Source organism: Ochotona curzoniae, unplaced genomic scaffold (genome assembly GCF_017591425.1).
Source record: "Ochotona curzoniae isolate NIBS_2020 unplaced genomic scaffold, NIBS_Ocur_1.0 contig_46, whole genome shotgun sequence".
In the NCBI taxonomy this organism is placed as follows: domain Eukaryota; kingdom Metazoa; phylum Chordata; class Mammalia; order Lagomorpha; family Ochotonidae; genus Ochotona; species Ochotona curzoniae.
Genome location: NW_024466340.1, coordinates 9,556,911 through 9,572,068, shown reverse-complemented (window position 1 = coordinate 9,572,068; position 15,158 = coordinate 9,556,911). Strand labels below are relative to the sequence as shown.

At 49.0% G+C, this 15,158-nt stretch overlaps 1 protein-coding gene across 3 annotated transcripts in view; it reads left to right on the top strand.

Annotated features, from left to right (window-relative positions):
- The window catches only part of GOLGA3 (golgin A3), a 44,539-nt gene continuing 29,381 nt past the window's right edge, over nucleotides 1-15,158 (top strand). Inside the window, exons 1-4 of one of the 3 annotated variants that reach the window (XM_040987184.1) lie at nucleotides 1-280; nucleotides 9,269-9,554; nucleotides 10,303-10,461; nucleotides 13,095-13,207. In XM_040987184.1, coding sequence (XP_040843118.1) covers nucleotides 9,440-9,554; nucleotides 10,303-10,461; nucleotides 13,095-13,207 — 387 coding nt within the window. In that variant the 5' untranslated portion in view covers nucleotides 1-280; nucleotides 9,269-9,439. Of the gene's footprint in view, nucleotides 281-9,268; nucleotides 9,555-10,302; nucleotides 10,582-13,094; nucleotides 13,208-15,158 lie in introns of all 3 variants that reach the window. The other 2 variants (XM_040987183.1, XM_040987185.1) reach the window with 2 other exon arrangements.

Genomic DNA, 15,158 nt, shown 5'->3' with positions numbered 1-15,158 from the left:
AGTGGTTCCCAAACGTCTGAAGTTGTGTTTGTGGGTGGGCGGTAGTCACATTCCGAAGTCCGCCTGGGGCCAGACGGGGGTGGGCGCGCGTGGACCCCGCGGCAGCAGGAGAACGCTTGGGCTGAGTGCAGCTGCTGTCAAGCCGGAGGAGACATTTCCTCCTTCGGAACGGAGGCAGCGCGCACGCTGTTTCCGGGGGCCGGAGCGGGACCCGCCCCGCGAGTGGCCACGTCTCCACGGGCGGCGGGCTCGGACTGCCACCGTGGAGCCCGAGCGCCAGGTGAGGGTCACGGGCAGGCCGGGGCCGTGGGGTCCGAGCGCCGGGTGAGGGTCACGGGCAGGCCGGGGCCGTGGGGTCCGAGCGCCGGGTGAGGGTCATGGCGGGCCGGGGCCGTGGGGCCCGAGCGCCGGGTGAGAGTCATGGCGGGCCGGGGCCGTGGGGCCCGAGCGCCGGGTGAGGGTCATGGGGGGCCGGGGTCGTGAGACCCTAGCGCCGGGTGAGGGTCACGGGCAGGCCGGGGCCGTGAGACCCTAGCGCCGGGTGAGGGTCACGGGCAGGCCGGGATCGTGAGACCCTAGCGCCGGGTGAGGGTCATGGGGGGCCGGGGTCGTGAGACCCTAGCGCCGGGTGAGGGTCACGGGCCGGGGTCGTGGGGTCCGAGCGCCGGGTGAGGGTCACGGGCCGGCTGCACGGGGGACTCCCGTGGTAATTCCGGGTTGAAGAGGGCTCGAGCGCATCCCCGGGTGTTGGTGCCCAGTGAGTCAGGAGTGACCTCTGTCCCCGGGTGTTTGTGGGTGCTCGTGGGCCGTATCTTGGGGAGGGACGCAGGACTCCCGTGGGCCGTCACGGAGGTTGCTGGGGCAGGGCAGCTGCACAGGGGTCGTGAGAAGGTGCGAGCACCTGAGACTGGGAAGCTGTAGGATGGGGGCATGTGCGGAGGGGAAGGTGCGGCTAGGGGACCAGGTCACTCCCACCCTGCTTGTCACTGTCACCGTTCGTGGCCCTTTAATGGTTCTTCTTAAGGCATTCACCTGATGTTATCCTGGCTCAGAGGTGGCTTCGTGTGCAGCTGCCTGAAGTGTGTACATTGTGCAGTGAGAAAGTCTCTAGTTGGCTTTACCTGTCAGTGTCGACCAGCCTCAGTTGGAGGGAGAGAGGCACCTTTTGCTACTACCCAGGTTCTGCCCCTGTCTCATTCAATCCTGAGAAAATCTTTGCGCTTTTTTTTCTTGCATATATAAGCATTGTGATACTTTTATTAATATAAATAAATACATCAAGTTTATAGGATATAGAGATATTTTAGTTGGTTATGGGAAAATTGCCTTTGATATAAGTTGAATTTGTATTGGTTTACAAACTGTTTTTTTTTTTTTTAAAGATTTATTTTTATTATTTTTTCATTGGAAAGGCGGATATACAGAGAGGAGAGACGAGAGACAGAGAGGAAGATCTTCCGTCCGATGTTTCACTCCCCAAGTGAGCGCAACGGGCCGATACTATGCCGATCCGAAGCCAGGAGCCTCTTCTGGGTCTCCCACGCGGGTGCAGGTTCCCAAAGCTTTGGGCCGTCCTCGACTGCCTTCCCAGGCCACAGGCAGGGAGCTGGAAGGGAAGCAGGGCTGCCGGGATTAGAACCGGCGCCCATATGGGATCCCGGGCGTGCAAGGCGAGGACCTTTAACCACTTGCGCCACCGCGCCGGGCCCTACAAACTGTTTTTTTTAAAAAAGATTTATTTATGTATTGGAAAGTTAGATATACAGAGAGGAAGATATCCGTCCGATGATTCACTCCCCAAGTGAGCGCAACGGCCTATGCTATGCCGATCCGAAGCCAGGATCCAGGAACTTCTTCCAGGTCTCCCACATGGGTGCAGGTTCCCAAGGCTTTGGGCCGTCCTCGACTGCTTTCCCAGGCCACAAGCAGGGAGCTGGATAGGAAGAGGAGCTGCCAGGATTAGAACTGGCACGCATATGGGATCCTGGTGTGTTCAAGGCGAGGACTTTAGCCGCTAGGCCACGCCGCTGGGCCCCGGTTTATAAACTGTTCATTGCATGCAGGATTCTATCATAACCTGCAGGTTTATATTGGGTGGCTGCAGCATACTTAATTTGCATACAAGCATTACTCACAATGCCTTCTTCATAATACAAGCTTCCTCAGTGATGAGTGGTGGCTGACTGGAGCTGGCCAGATGGTTTGATTAATGTCAGAGCATCATCAGAGGAACTCCAGGAGTCTGTCCTCCTCCTCAGAAGTTCTCAACCAGTTCATCACATTTTCTTCCACATCCTCATCTGTTCTCGGGGTTTAGCCTGCCTGAGGGCGAACCTCAGTAACTTCTTTCATTTCTGTTACTCAGATATTGTTTTCCTCTCTAAATATTTATATGTGCTAAGCACCATGAGTCAGATACTAGAATCTTTGGTTTGTGGTAACTTTGGATTTGCTACTCTGGATTTACAATTATGAATGCTTTCACACATTTCTGTCAATTTTTTTTTAAGATTTGTTTTATTTTTGTTGGAAAGAGAAGGAAAGACAAGAAAAAGATCTTGCAGCCATTGATTCTGCAAATGGTTTTAGATTGGCTCAGCAGTGCAATGGCCGAAGCTGAGCCAATCTAAAGCTAGGATACTAAGAGCTTCTTCTGGGGCTTTCATGTAGATACAGGCTCCCAAGGACTTGGGCCACCCTCTGCTGCTTTTCTAGTCCATAAGCAGAGAGCTGGATGGGAAGTAGGGCAGCCAGAACACAACCTGGAGACCATATGGCACACTGGTAATTGCAGGTGGAGGATTCATCTGTGGAGCCACTATGCTGGTTCCCCAACAGTATTTTCTACTTATAAGCCCTTAAAGCTACTTTTGTTCTAATAGAATATATAAACATCCTGTATTTTTTTTTTCAGATTTATTTATTTGAAAGGCAGAGTTACAGTGAGGGGGATAGACTAGAGAGATGAAAGAAAGCTTTCATATGTTGGTTGACTCCCCTAATGGTGATGGGCTGGCCCAGGGAAAACCAAGAGCATCAAACTCCATCTGGGTGGTGGGGACACAAGTTCCCAGGCATGATCACTGCTTTCCCAGGCCATTAGCAGGGAGCTGGCTGGGACTCAAATCAGTGCCAGTATAACACACTGTAGCACAATGCTGACCCTTTTTTTATTTTGATTTAAGATTTATTTGAAAGAATTATAAGAGAAAGGGAGAGAGATCTTCCATCTGCTGATTCACTCCCCAAATGGCCACATGAGATCAGAAATGGATAGCTGGAACTGAAGAGGTGCCAGTATGAGGTGCTGGGGCCACAGGTGGAAGCTTAGCGTGCAACACTGCTGCATCCATGTGGAAACCCAGTAGAAGCTCTGGGGCCCGATGCCATGCATGGTAGCTAAATCCTTACCTTGTAACCACTGGAATCCCATGTGGTTGTGAGTGTGTCCCCACTGCTCCACTTCCCATCCAGCTCCCTGCTTGTGGCCTGGGAAAGCAGTCAAGGACGGCCCAAAGCCTTGGGACCCTGCTCCCACTTAGGAGACTCAGAAGAGGCTCCTGTCTCCTGCCTCAGATTGTGGTCAGTTGAGAAGTGAGCCAGGAGATGGAAGATCTTTGTCTCTTCTTCTCTCTGTAAATCTTCCTTTCCAATAAAAATAAATCTTCAATTAAAAAGAAAAAAGGAGTTTCTGGTTCCTGGCTTTGGATCTGCTCAGCTCAGCTCCAACTGTGTTGACCGTTTGGGAAGTGAAACAGTGGATGGAAGATCTCCGTCTGATTTTCCCTCTGTGAACTCTGCTTTCCAATAAAGATAAAATAAATCTTTTTTTTTCTGTCAACTATTTTCTTTATTATTATTATTATTATTATTTAAATTACATTGTATTATGTGACACAGTTCTATAGGCACTGGGATTCTCCCCACCCATCTCCCAACCCCCCCCCCATGGTGGACTTCCCCCCCCCCCCCCCCCCGTTGCATAACCACAGTTCAAGTTCAGTTGAGATTCCTTCATTGCAAGCATACACCAGGCATAGAGTCCAGCATCTTATTGTCCGGTCAAGTTCAGCAGCTTCTTAGGGAGACCCTCCCCGGTCCGAAGGCAGAGCCAACAGAGTAAATCTGATCAATTAAAAGCCCCAACATAACATCAGCAACAATATATAACGTTAAGAGATAAATTGACACGGTATTGAGCAACCAATATGTCAAAATTGGATGCAAGGTCTTAACAACTTCCTGTGACTATTTCAATGACATTTCAACAATTGAGGTGCGAAACAGTTTTAGGAGGGGTGTGCAGAGAAATCTTCCATACCTTGGTGAGGAGTACTTAATCCCTGTGTCCTACCTAGTAAGGTGTGTGTGAGTCCATGTTGACCAAGCCTTCCTTGTTGTTCTCTGCCTATCCATTTCAATTTGTAATGTGTGTGTGTGTGTGTGTTGGGGAGGGGGGGGCTCTTTTGCGTCCCTCATGGTCATTGCAGACAGGTTGGGGACCCGAAGTTGGAGCTAAGTAAGAACCAGAGATAGCTCAAGATAAAATAAATCTTAAAAGAGATTTGTATTACATTATTAGAAATTGAAAGAGAGTAATGAAAGGAATAGAGGAGAGAGAGGCAGACCTACACACACACAGCTCCTCCTCACTGACTGCAAATGCCCAGGAACACAACTGCTTCAGCCATCACTGCCGCCTGTTGGTGTCTACTTGAACAGGAAGCTGGAGGTCTAACCCAGTCACTCTGTTGTGGAATGCAAGCACATTAACTGCCAGGGAATGGATGTTAAAGGAGTAATTTTTTTTGAATGTTTGCTCATTTTCATCTACTTTAAGAGTGACAGAGTGAGATTGAGAGACTCCACCATCCACCGGTTTACTCCCTGGCTGGGCCATACTGAAACCAGCAATCAAACTCCACCTTCATCTCTCATGTGGGTTGTAGGGACACAAGCGCTTGAACCGTCTTGTGATGCCTTCCAGGTGCATTGGCAGGAAGTTGGGTCAGAAGCGGAGGCTCCTGCGTTTGAATTGGCACTCTCAGATTTGATACTGACATGCTAAGCTGTGGCTTAACCTATTGCATCTCAATCCCACCCTCACTTTCATATTCTGAATAGCAGTTTCATTAACTCAAGTGACCTGTGTGATACAAAGCAGCAGAGCAAAGAACTCGCCCATGAGTCCTTGGAGGGGGGACACTTATGTACTGGGCTACACAAGTGACTAGTGGTACAGGGCAGATGGAGTCAGAGAAGATATTCATGGGATCGCAGGCATGCTGTCTGCCCCCTTGTGAGAACCACCACTTGGGTATGTCTGTGAGCCTGTATGGGATTTGTAAGATAGAGAAGAAAGGGTAAACAGAATGCAGGATAGTATAAAGCTTGTTCTAAAGAAAGTAGACTAGTATTTCTGCACAATGAATAGAAACTCATTTTTTTTTAAAGATTTATTTTTATTATTTTTTCATTGGAAAGGCGGATATACAGAGAGGAGAGACAGAGAGGAAGATCTTCCGTCCGATGATTCACTCCCCAAGTGAGGGCAACGGGCCGATACTATGCCGATCCGAAGCCAGGATCCTCTTCCGGGTCTCCCACGCGGGTGCAGGTTCCCAAAGCTTTGGGCCGTCCTTGACTGCTTTCCCGGGCCACAGGCAGGGAGCTGGAAGGGAAGCGGGGCTGCCGGGATTAGAACCGGCGCCCATATGGGATCCCGGGCGTGCAAGGCGAGGACCTTTAACCACTTGCGCCACCGCGCCGGGCCCATAGAAACTCATTTTTAAAAAAATATTCTTTCCATTGCAAAGTCAGATATGCAGAGAGGAGGAGAGACAGACAGGAAGATCCTCCACAGGATGATTCAATCCCCAAGTAACTGCAACGACTGGTGTTGTGCCAGTCCAAAGCTAGGAGCCAGGAGCTCTTGTAGGTCTCCCAAGTGGATACAGGATCCCCAGGTATTGGGCCAGCCTCAACTGCCTTCTCAGGCCCCATGCAGGGAGCTGGATGGGAAGTGAAGTTGCTGGGATCAGAACCAGAGCCCGTATGAGATCCTGGCATGTATAAGGCTAGGACTTTAGCTGCTAGGCCACTGCGCTGGGCCCCGGTGTTCATTTTCTTTACCTTTGAGAAGAAATTAAGCTAATATCAATACATTGACAACAAGTTGCCAAACTCTGGGCAGATTTTTGCTCCCTTAAACTTAGCTTGGCAGGAGAAGAAAGATGGAAATGAACGCAGATATAGGCAACTGCCTGGGTTGCCTTGTACCTAGGCAAGTGGTACACTTCAAAATGCACTGCTAGAAGAAAAGCAAGCAATATTTGGCAGGCATTCTGGGCCTGGTTAGTGTCAAATTTGTGTTAACTATACGGTGTACCAGCATAGTTGCCTATTCTGTTTATTATTATTATTTTTTAAAAGAGATAAGGAAGGTGGGGAACTGGACCCAGACATACTACCTCAGCCCCCAAGGCAGGGAGACTTTAGATTGCTCGGGGAAGGAGTCTGGATGTATTGGTGTGGAAGTGGCTGCAGTATATTTTATAAGGGAGGAATGGCTTCTGGGGTCTTCCATGAACTAAACCATTGTGCTCGCAGATAGGCAAGGGAGCTGGAATGGAGTGGTTTAGAGGTGGGAAACTAGAGGGCATATTTGCCTTTGTGAGAGAAAAGGGCTGGGCTAAATAGCATCATCCTCTGTGTATTGGCCCATACAAAAGCTGGAGTTGGGGTACAAGCCTGGCTGCGCTAAGCTGTAGTACCCATTGGTAAGTGCCAGGACTGGGGCTGACCATATCAGTCTGGATAGCAGTACCTGCCACCACATGCAAGGTATGTTCTTGGGAGTGGGCCTAGTAGGGAAACTTAGGGAACGCGCCTATTAGGCTGTAGCTCCTGCTGGTGAGTGTGAGAGCCATGGCTGGGAGCAGGTCTGACAAGGCTGGGCCACAAAACCCATTGGCATATGTGTGACCCAGATCTGAGGTTGATCCAGGCAGGGTCAGTCTGCAGCATGTGGTGGCATAAATGAGAGCCAGGACAGGGAGCATGCCAGGCTGGGTTGGACTGTAACACTCGCCAGATAACATGAGGGCCAGGCTGGACTAGGCTGCTGTACATGCCAGCAAGAGCTGGGACTAGGGATAGGTCAGGGCCAGGCTGTAGCACCTGTTGGCAAATGCGAAGACAGGGGTGAGGGCATCTCAGACTAGGCTGCAGTACCTGTTAGCACACAAAAGACCCAGGGCTGGGAGCATACCTGGTAGGGGAACTTGGGGACGCCCTTGCTGGGATGCTGCTTCCACTAGTGAGTGTGAGAGCTGGAACTGGGGGCAGGTTGGTCTGGGGATGGACCAGGCTGGGTTAGACTGCTGCACCCACTGGCACACTAGCCAAAGTGCTGCCTGGCTGTAGCACTAGCTGGCCAATACCAGAACTTTGTGCAAATCATGTCATGCTGAACAGCAGTACCTCTTTTCCAGGCATAAAGATTGGGAGCATGCCTGGCACTGTGGGCAATCCCTTTCTAGGTAGTACCTATAGCTGGTCAGCATAAGAGGCAGGGCTGGCAGGATGTTAGTCTGGACAAGGCAGTAGCACCTTAGGGCATACCTAAGGGCCAGGTCTGGGAGCAGGTTGGACTCAACCAAGCCACAGCACCCATGCATGTGCACAAGAACTAGATGGGATGTGGACTGGGCCAGACTAGGCTGCTGCAGATGCTGGTACATGAGAAAACCGGGGCTGGGGGCAGGAGATGGACCTGGTAGGAGTTACTGGGGGTTGCCTCTACTAGGCTGCGATACCTACAGCTACACCTGAGTACTGGGTCTGTGGCAGGCTGGTTGGGCCACAGCACCTGTAGGTTCCTGTGAGATGTGGGACTAGGGCAGAGCTCACCAGGCAGTTGCATTCACTGGTATATGTGTTGGCTGGAGCAGGTTATGGATTAAATCTGATCCAGCACTGGCTGGTACACCGAAGAGGCAAGTCTTGAGGTCACCCCAGGCGAAGTTTGTTCAGGGACTTCCCAGTCTCCTGTGTCTGCAGCAGGAGAGGAGGAGAACTCTATTCCTTACTGTCAAACTGAATCAGCATCTGGGGGTTGGAGGTCACTTCATGATTCATTAGAGATCATCATGTCCCCCATGTGCGTCTGGGCATGCTGTCCACAGCACAGGCATCAGGTCTGAGTCCAGGAAAAATCACAGAATGTGTCGTCCATCCTTGGAGTACATGTGTTGAGACTGGGCCTCCTCAGTTGCTAATGCCTGTGCAGTGGACAGCATGCCCAGAAGCATACAGGGGACATGATGGCCAGCTCATCTAGGCCAACGGGGGACATTGATTGCCTTGTCAGAGGATGGAAAGCAGAACAGGTTGGACCACTCTCCTGGCTAAGCTTTACAGCATGTTCCTTGGTCTGTGGATGCACTAAGGTGGACTTTTTCACCAAGACACCTTGGAAAGATTTTCTCAGTCCTATAGTAACAAACCAACAATTTCTCAGAACTATCAACTATTCAAGTAACACTCTCGGGAACACTCTTCCTCACAATGGAGCCTCTAACGCATCATCAAATGACCTCTCATCCCCAGGTGCTGATTGAGTTTGACAGTAAGGAGTGGACCTCTTCCTCCCCCCTCCTACGGACACAGAAGAAAAAAAAATAGCAAACATTGGTCCACTCACCTTTCTTCTTACCTCAACCTTCCCTACCCTAATCAAAGAGGAAAAAAAAAGAAGATACAAAACTAAAAATAAAAGATGGAAAGGGTCACCAGCTGTGTGTGCAGGTGCCCTGGTGGAGCATGCAGTCACCAGGAACCATGGCAGCTGCTGCTTCAGCTTCTCGCCTTGTGAACTGGAGCTGTCCACCTCACAGAGGAGGTGTCTGACAAGATTGTGGCCTCATGTTGCTCATGTTCATGTAGCTGTGTGTGACACAGAAGCCACACAGGTGACTGTTTGAATTCAAAGTAATGATGTGTAAATAGAATTTTAAACTTGGTTTCCAGATTGCCACTGATGATGGCAGACAACTGCAGCACAGATCACAGAACTTGTTCATTGTGTGATGTGGACCCTGGGCACGTTCAGGAAAGGCCAAAGTGTTGCTGGCCTGGCGTTGTGTTCTCAGAACCAAGGGCTTACATGTACTCTAGGGTTGTTTCTCAAGCGCATCTGTTTACTTTCTGTGGTTGTACAAATACAAGTTAGAAACCAAGTGTTCACTTTTTTTTCTCTTTCCCTCAGGTGTAATGATAGCCCTCAGTAGAACTTCGTACCTCTAAATCCTAACCTGAACATGGAAAGCAGAATGAGGGCTTTGCCCAGATTGCAGTGCTGCTTCTGATAGCAGAGGTCAGACTTACCTGCAGTTCCCTTGTGGCTCTCCACACTGGCTCATCCTTTGTCACTCTGATCATGGATGGTGCATCAGCTGAGCAGGATGGCCTCTTGGAGGACAGACCCAGCAGTGACACCTCTGCCTGCCCCAAGGGCTCCCTGGCACTGCCCGACCAGCAGGACAGAGCCCAGCGTAAGTGCTTAGCATGATCTGTGTGCTGCTGACATTTTGTCTTTGAACAGGTCAGCCAGAGTTTTTGCGGAGCCCTGTGGCATTGAGATGATCCATGAGCTTCACTCATTGGACTGTGTTGTAATCACATGAGTGCTTTTTAGTAGCTGGTGCTGTCTTCAGCCCAAGCCCACTCTTATTGAACAGGGTGGGAGGATCTGAATGAGTGGTGGGATTTTCCTTGAAGGCATCTGAGGTTTTTGCTGACATGTTATTTCCTATCTGTCTATAATTCTGCCTTTCTGGTACGCTGGTTGCCAGAGTTTTAATAACTGAATTCAGAAATCATCCAATAGAAATCTAATGATTGTTGAGTCACATTTTAATTTTAGCTACTGACCTAGTCATACATCCAGATAAAAAAAGGGTATGTGTGAATTATTCACTCATTTCTCATGACCTTGCCTGGTCATGAGATACTAATGTGATGCATGCTTTAAAATTACAGAGTGTGGGGCCCGGTGTAGTAGACTAATGGCTAAAGTCCTTGCCTTACATACACTGTGATCCCGTATGGGTGCTAGTTTGTGCCCTAGCTGCTGTACTTCCCATCCGGCTCCCAGCCTGTGGCCGGGGACAGCAGTAGAAAATGACCCAAGGCCTTGGTACCCTGCACCCGCGTGGGAGACTCGGAAGAATTTCCTGGTTTTGGATCACCTGAAAATGGGTGTCCTTTGTTTGCAAACCATGCTATGTGCTCTCTTTCTAGGGGCCAGTGCCAAGGCAAGCAGAGCTTCCAGTGGAGAAGGAAGCCCCCATGGACCTGGGCAAGATGGCCTCTGTCAGAACGGGCCAGCACTGCACTTCTCAGACCCTCCATTGCCTCTTGATTCCACCCCAAGCCCAGTGGGTCCTGATGCCTCTCCAGGTGTGGCTGGTTTCCATGACAACCTAAGGAAGTCTCAGGGAACTAGTGCTGAGGGCAGTATTAGAAAAGAAGCTCTGCAGTCTCTCAGAGTCAGTCTTCCTATGCAAGAAACGCAACTGTGTAAGCATCTGTCCCTGTGGCTCTTCCCTCCCTGCCCACCAGGGGCTGTAGCCCTCAGAGCTCCGGCCCTGCCCAACAGTCTGGGTAGTCTCATGCTTTGCCACCTTCCTGCATGGACCCTTTGAGCAAGAGTCGTACACTTGGGCATTGGGACTTCCCTGAAGTCTGGAGTTGGTGGTAAAGCTGAACTTCCTGATGCCCAGGGCCTTTAAACTCCAGGTGGTCAACGAGCTGACAGTAGCCATGAATCTCAAGATAGCTCTACAATAATGATAGAGACCTTCTTTGATAAATTGCTTGAGCTAGCATTTATGTTTTGCTGATGTCTGTGATTCAAGGGTGAGCAACTAACAAACTGGCAACCTTGGAGCCCCAAAACATTGGGACTTTTTCAAAGCCATTTTTTGATGACCCGTCACTCCCTCTCCTCACTTCCTGCCCTTTGGGTAGGTCATAGTCTCACCGGATCTTTTCCAAGCCTGTCAGCACGCCCCAGTTTTTGGTTATTGTTTTTATCTTGCTCTTCACACTTAGCTTTGTCACATGGAGAATTGTACCTGTTGCCTGGTACGGTTTAGAATTTGTTCTTTCCAGCCAGAGTATATCCTCTAGGGTGGCTGGGCCAGCTCTTCCACCACCTGCTGTTTGTAGTCCTGGACTGGAGTGACCAAGCTGCCACCTCAAGAGTCTGGGTGTGTCCCTCCCTGGTTTCCCGAGCATGTAGAAACTGCAGTTTTGCTATCATAATGACCAGAGGATCTGGGTACCTGGTTATCTAGTTTTTAGCCATTTGAACATCATTTGCTGTGAGTTGTCCCTTCAGATATTTGGACACTTTTCTTTTGATTTATTTGCCTTTTTGTTTACCGGCTTTATTTTGTTTGGACTGCAATGTGCTTTTTGTTTTTAATGTTTGTTTTTTCGTCTACTTGAAACGCAGAGCAACATAGAGAGCTTTCATCTGCTGGCTCACTCCCCAAATGCTCGAAACAGCCAAGGCTGGGCCGGGCCGAAGCCAGGAGCCCAGAACTCCATCCAGGTCTCCCATGTGGGTGGCAAGGGTCTAGGCACTGGTGTTACCTGCTGCCTCCCTAGGGTGTGCCCTGGCAAGAAGCTGGATCAGAAGTGGGTGTTCAGGGACTCAAGCCAGTACTCTGATACAGGGTATCTAGCAGCAGCTTAGCCTGCTGTACCACAGTCCCTTGTTTCTGCAGTGTGTGTAAGCATTTCTGGAGATGAGCTGATGACGTGAGTCACAAGAAGTGGAGAAAGTCTGCATTCTCGATCCTACAGTTCTGTGATCTCCGGCCCCGGCTGCCCAGGTGGTAGCACCTGCTGGTGCCTGCTGATCTATTTGGGGAAGTGGACACCTCCCATGTGACATTGTACATGTATTACCACTGCCACACTGGCCCCGAGGCTGTGTGTCCTCCTTGAGTATCCTGTTGGCTTGAGTTGCCTCATGATGGTCACTTCTAGGGTTGAGCTCTTTGGCCCACTGGGCCTGGTGCAGAGCTCTGGTGTCTGTTTAGTAATTGGTGCACGGATGAGTTGGGACCACAGGAATGCCCAGTGAGCTTGGTGACTGCCAAAGTGTGGAATTGTTTAAAACAAATAATTGTTTCCCTCCTCAGAATCCCAGGTCTAAAGAGGGTGCCGTGTATGCAACTCTGTGAGATTATTTCATGTTTCCACTTGGGTCAGTATCTAGGCCGTCTGGTGGTATCTGGCAGGTATGTCTGCTGATGTAATAAAAAAGGATATGCCGTAAATCCAGCTTGTGGCCATACTAGGTTTGTAGCTGCCGTTGTTTGTACTCAACATTCAGCTCTTTAATTCCAAAATTAAGTTTGGGTTTTAAATTTTTGGCTAAAGAGTTATCATTTCTCCTTCTTGTGCTTGAAGATGAGTCCAGATTGGCATCTGATGTGTTAGGAAAGGGGCCTGACCAGCCTTGCCTGTTGTGGACAGACATCTGTTTGGCCACTCCTCTGCAGTGAGTCTTACGGTCATACCGTGCAGTGGCTTTATTCCTTAAGTCGATCATGTGTGAGTACTGCCAGTCTGTTTGAGTACTCTTGGTTTTACAGAACCTTAGTGTTTCTTTTTAAATTTATTTTTGTATTTTAATTGGAAAAGCAGATCTACAGAGAGAGGGAGGGACAGAGGGATAGATCTTTCATCTTCTGGTTCACTCCCTAAATGGCCACAACAGCCAGAGCTGAGCCTATCCAAAGCCGGGAGCCAGTCTGCCACGCACATGCAGAGTCCCCAAGGCTTTGGGCCATCCTCCACTGCTTTCCAAGATCACAAACAGACTGGGAAGACTGGGAAGTGGAGCAGCAGGAACACCAACCAGTGCCCATATGGAATTTGGTGCTTATAGGTGGAGGATTGTTAGCTGAGCCAAACTAGACGGTCTGTGTTACTCTGTTTAAACGTGAACCTGCATGCAGAATGACCAAGTTGTTGTTTCTGATGTGTTCTTTGTGCCCTGCCATTCTCCACTGCAGGCTCAATGGAGTCTTCGCTGCTGACGGGAGAAGGGGAGCAGGGACGACTTGAGGCTCGCAAGCGGCTGGAAGAGCAGCTTCAGCAGTACAGAGTGAAACGCCAGCAGGAGCGGGTGAGTGTCCCTCCTGCACCTCTGGAGGGCCAGGCAGACTGCTGTGCTCCCACAGTACTGACTTTGAGCCGGGGATAGCTCTGCCTCTGCCTGCTCTTGTTTCCTTTGGAGACTTAAATCTGTCATTGGAAAAGCAGAAGTAAATGTTTACAGACCTTATGTTGTGTTTTTGAGCCACCAGTTTTAGCTTTCTGTTATGTTGATGGTTTCGAGGAACTTTACCTTGTGTTGCTGGTGTCCCCGTGACACTTGGCATGTTCACATAATATGCTAAAATCAATTTTATTTACAAATATAACTGGTTAATATGGTCACATGAATGATTAAAAGTTAAGGGGATGCATATGAATGTCCTTTCACAATTCTTGGCAGTTTTCTGTGGATTTGAATATTTTCAAGCCAGTTTAAGGCAAGCTGACTTTAAGAGGCTGTTGTGAGTGAGTTAACAGTGGCTGTTGCCATCAGAGTTAATAGCTCTTTTTGCCAAAAAGGAGGAGTTTATTGCTAGAAGCAGGCCTTAGGCCTCTTGCATGGTAGGAGCAACTGTTCACTGAGCTGTGGGCCGAACCAATCAAGGTGGTAGTTACTCTGTGTGATGCATTTTGTGATGTTTTATTACAACTTCATCTAAAATGAATGTTAGTAACAGTTGAGTAAAAGAAGTAACATTTCAAAAGGATCAGGGATCAGTAAGCTGCCAGAGGGACTTGGTGGTCAGGGGAGCAGGTCAAATTGTGTCCCCTGCAGGGCTCATCCATGCTGTGCCTGCAAAGCCTGCACTGCTTTTCCCAGGTGGAGCGTGATTGTCAGGAGTTCAGTATGAACTTCCAAATGCAGAAAGTTTGATTGTTTTCCATCTTAGAAAATCGTCTAGCTAATAATGCCTAAAGAATTGTATTTGGGGGCCCGGTGGTGTGGCCTAGTGGCTAAAGTCCTTCCCTTGAATGCACCGGGATCCAATATGGGTGCCAGTTCCAATCCCAGCAGCTTCGCTTCCCATCCAGCTCCCTGCTTGTGGCCTGGGAAAGCAGTCAAGGACAGCCCAGAGCCTTGGAACCCTGCACCCACGTAGGAGACCCAGAAGAGGATCTGGGCTCCTGGCTTTGGATTGGCTCAGCACTGGCTATTGTGGTTGCTTGGGAAGTGAACCATTGGACGGAAGATCTTCCTCTCTGTCTCTCCTCTTCTCTGTATATCTGACTTTGCAATAAAAATAAAATAAATATTAAAAAAAAAAAAAGCAAAGAACCCCGATCATGCATTTCACATAGTTTATATAGGGTTTTGGCTGCAATTTCAGGAATGGGCCACTGATTCTACGAACAGGCATTGGCATGTTTGTAAGTGGTCAGTTTTTATCACCCAGGACCACTCTGTTCAGTCTCTGTTATCCGTGTCCACCTCAGTGGTCAGCCTCTGTCGCTATGACCACTTGATGACTAGGGACCTCTCAAGTCTGCTCTGATAGGTTGACTCTGTCTAGGGTGTGTGGCAAACCACTTCGAGGAAGCAGGGTGCCTCAATTCTAGGAACTGAAGATTGAGCCTAGCCTGTCTGAGGCCTCCCCAAAGCCTGTCATGGCTTTATCTTAGTTCCCCTTTGCAGCAAGCAAAGCACTTATTACAGAGGCCAAACTTAGCGGTTAGCTTAGCAATTAATTAATCAGAATCAGTCTAATATCATGTATCCTATGTTCTAATTACCACTACTCATCCAACTCTCTACTAGTTGCTATCTCTTAACTTTAATCTCTATAATCATCTAATGTTATCTTTTAACACTTACATATTTTTGCCATTGACTTTATTTTCTTTATTGCTAGACATTTAGTTATTATTGAACTAGTTCTTAATACTACTGGATAATACTATTTCTTATTATTATCATTCTACAACTATTTACCTACTGCTTAACATACTATTCTCTTGATTCCTCTATCACTCAGCACACT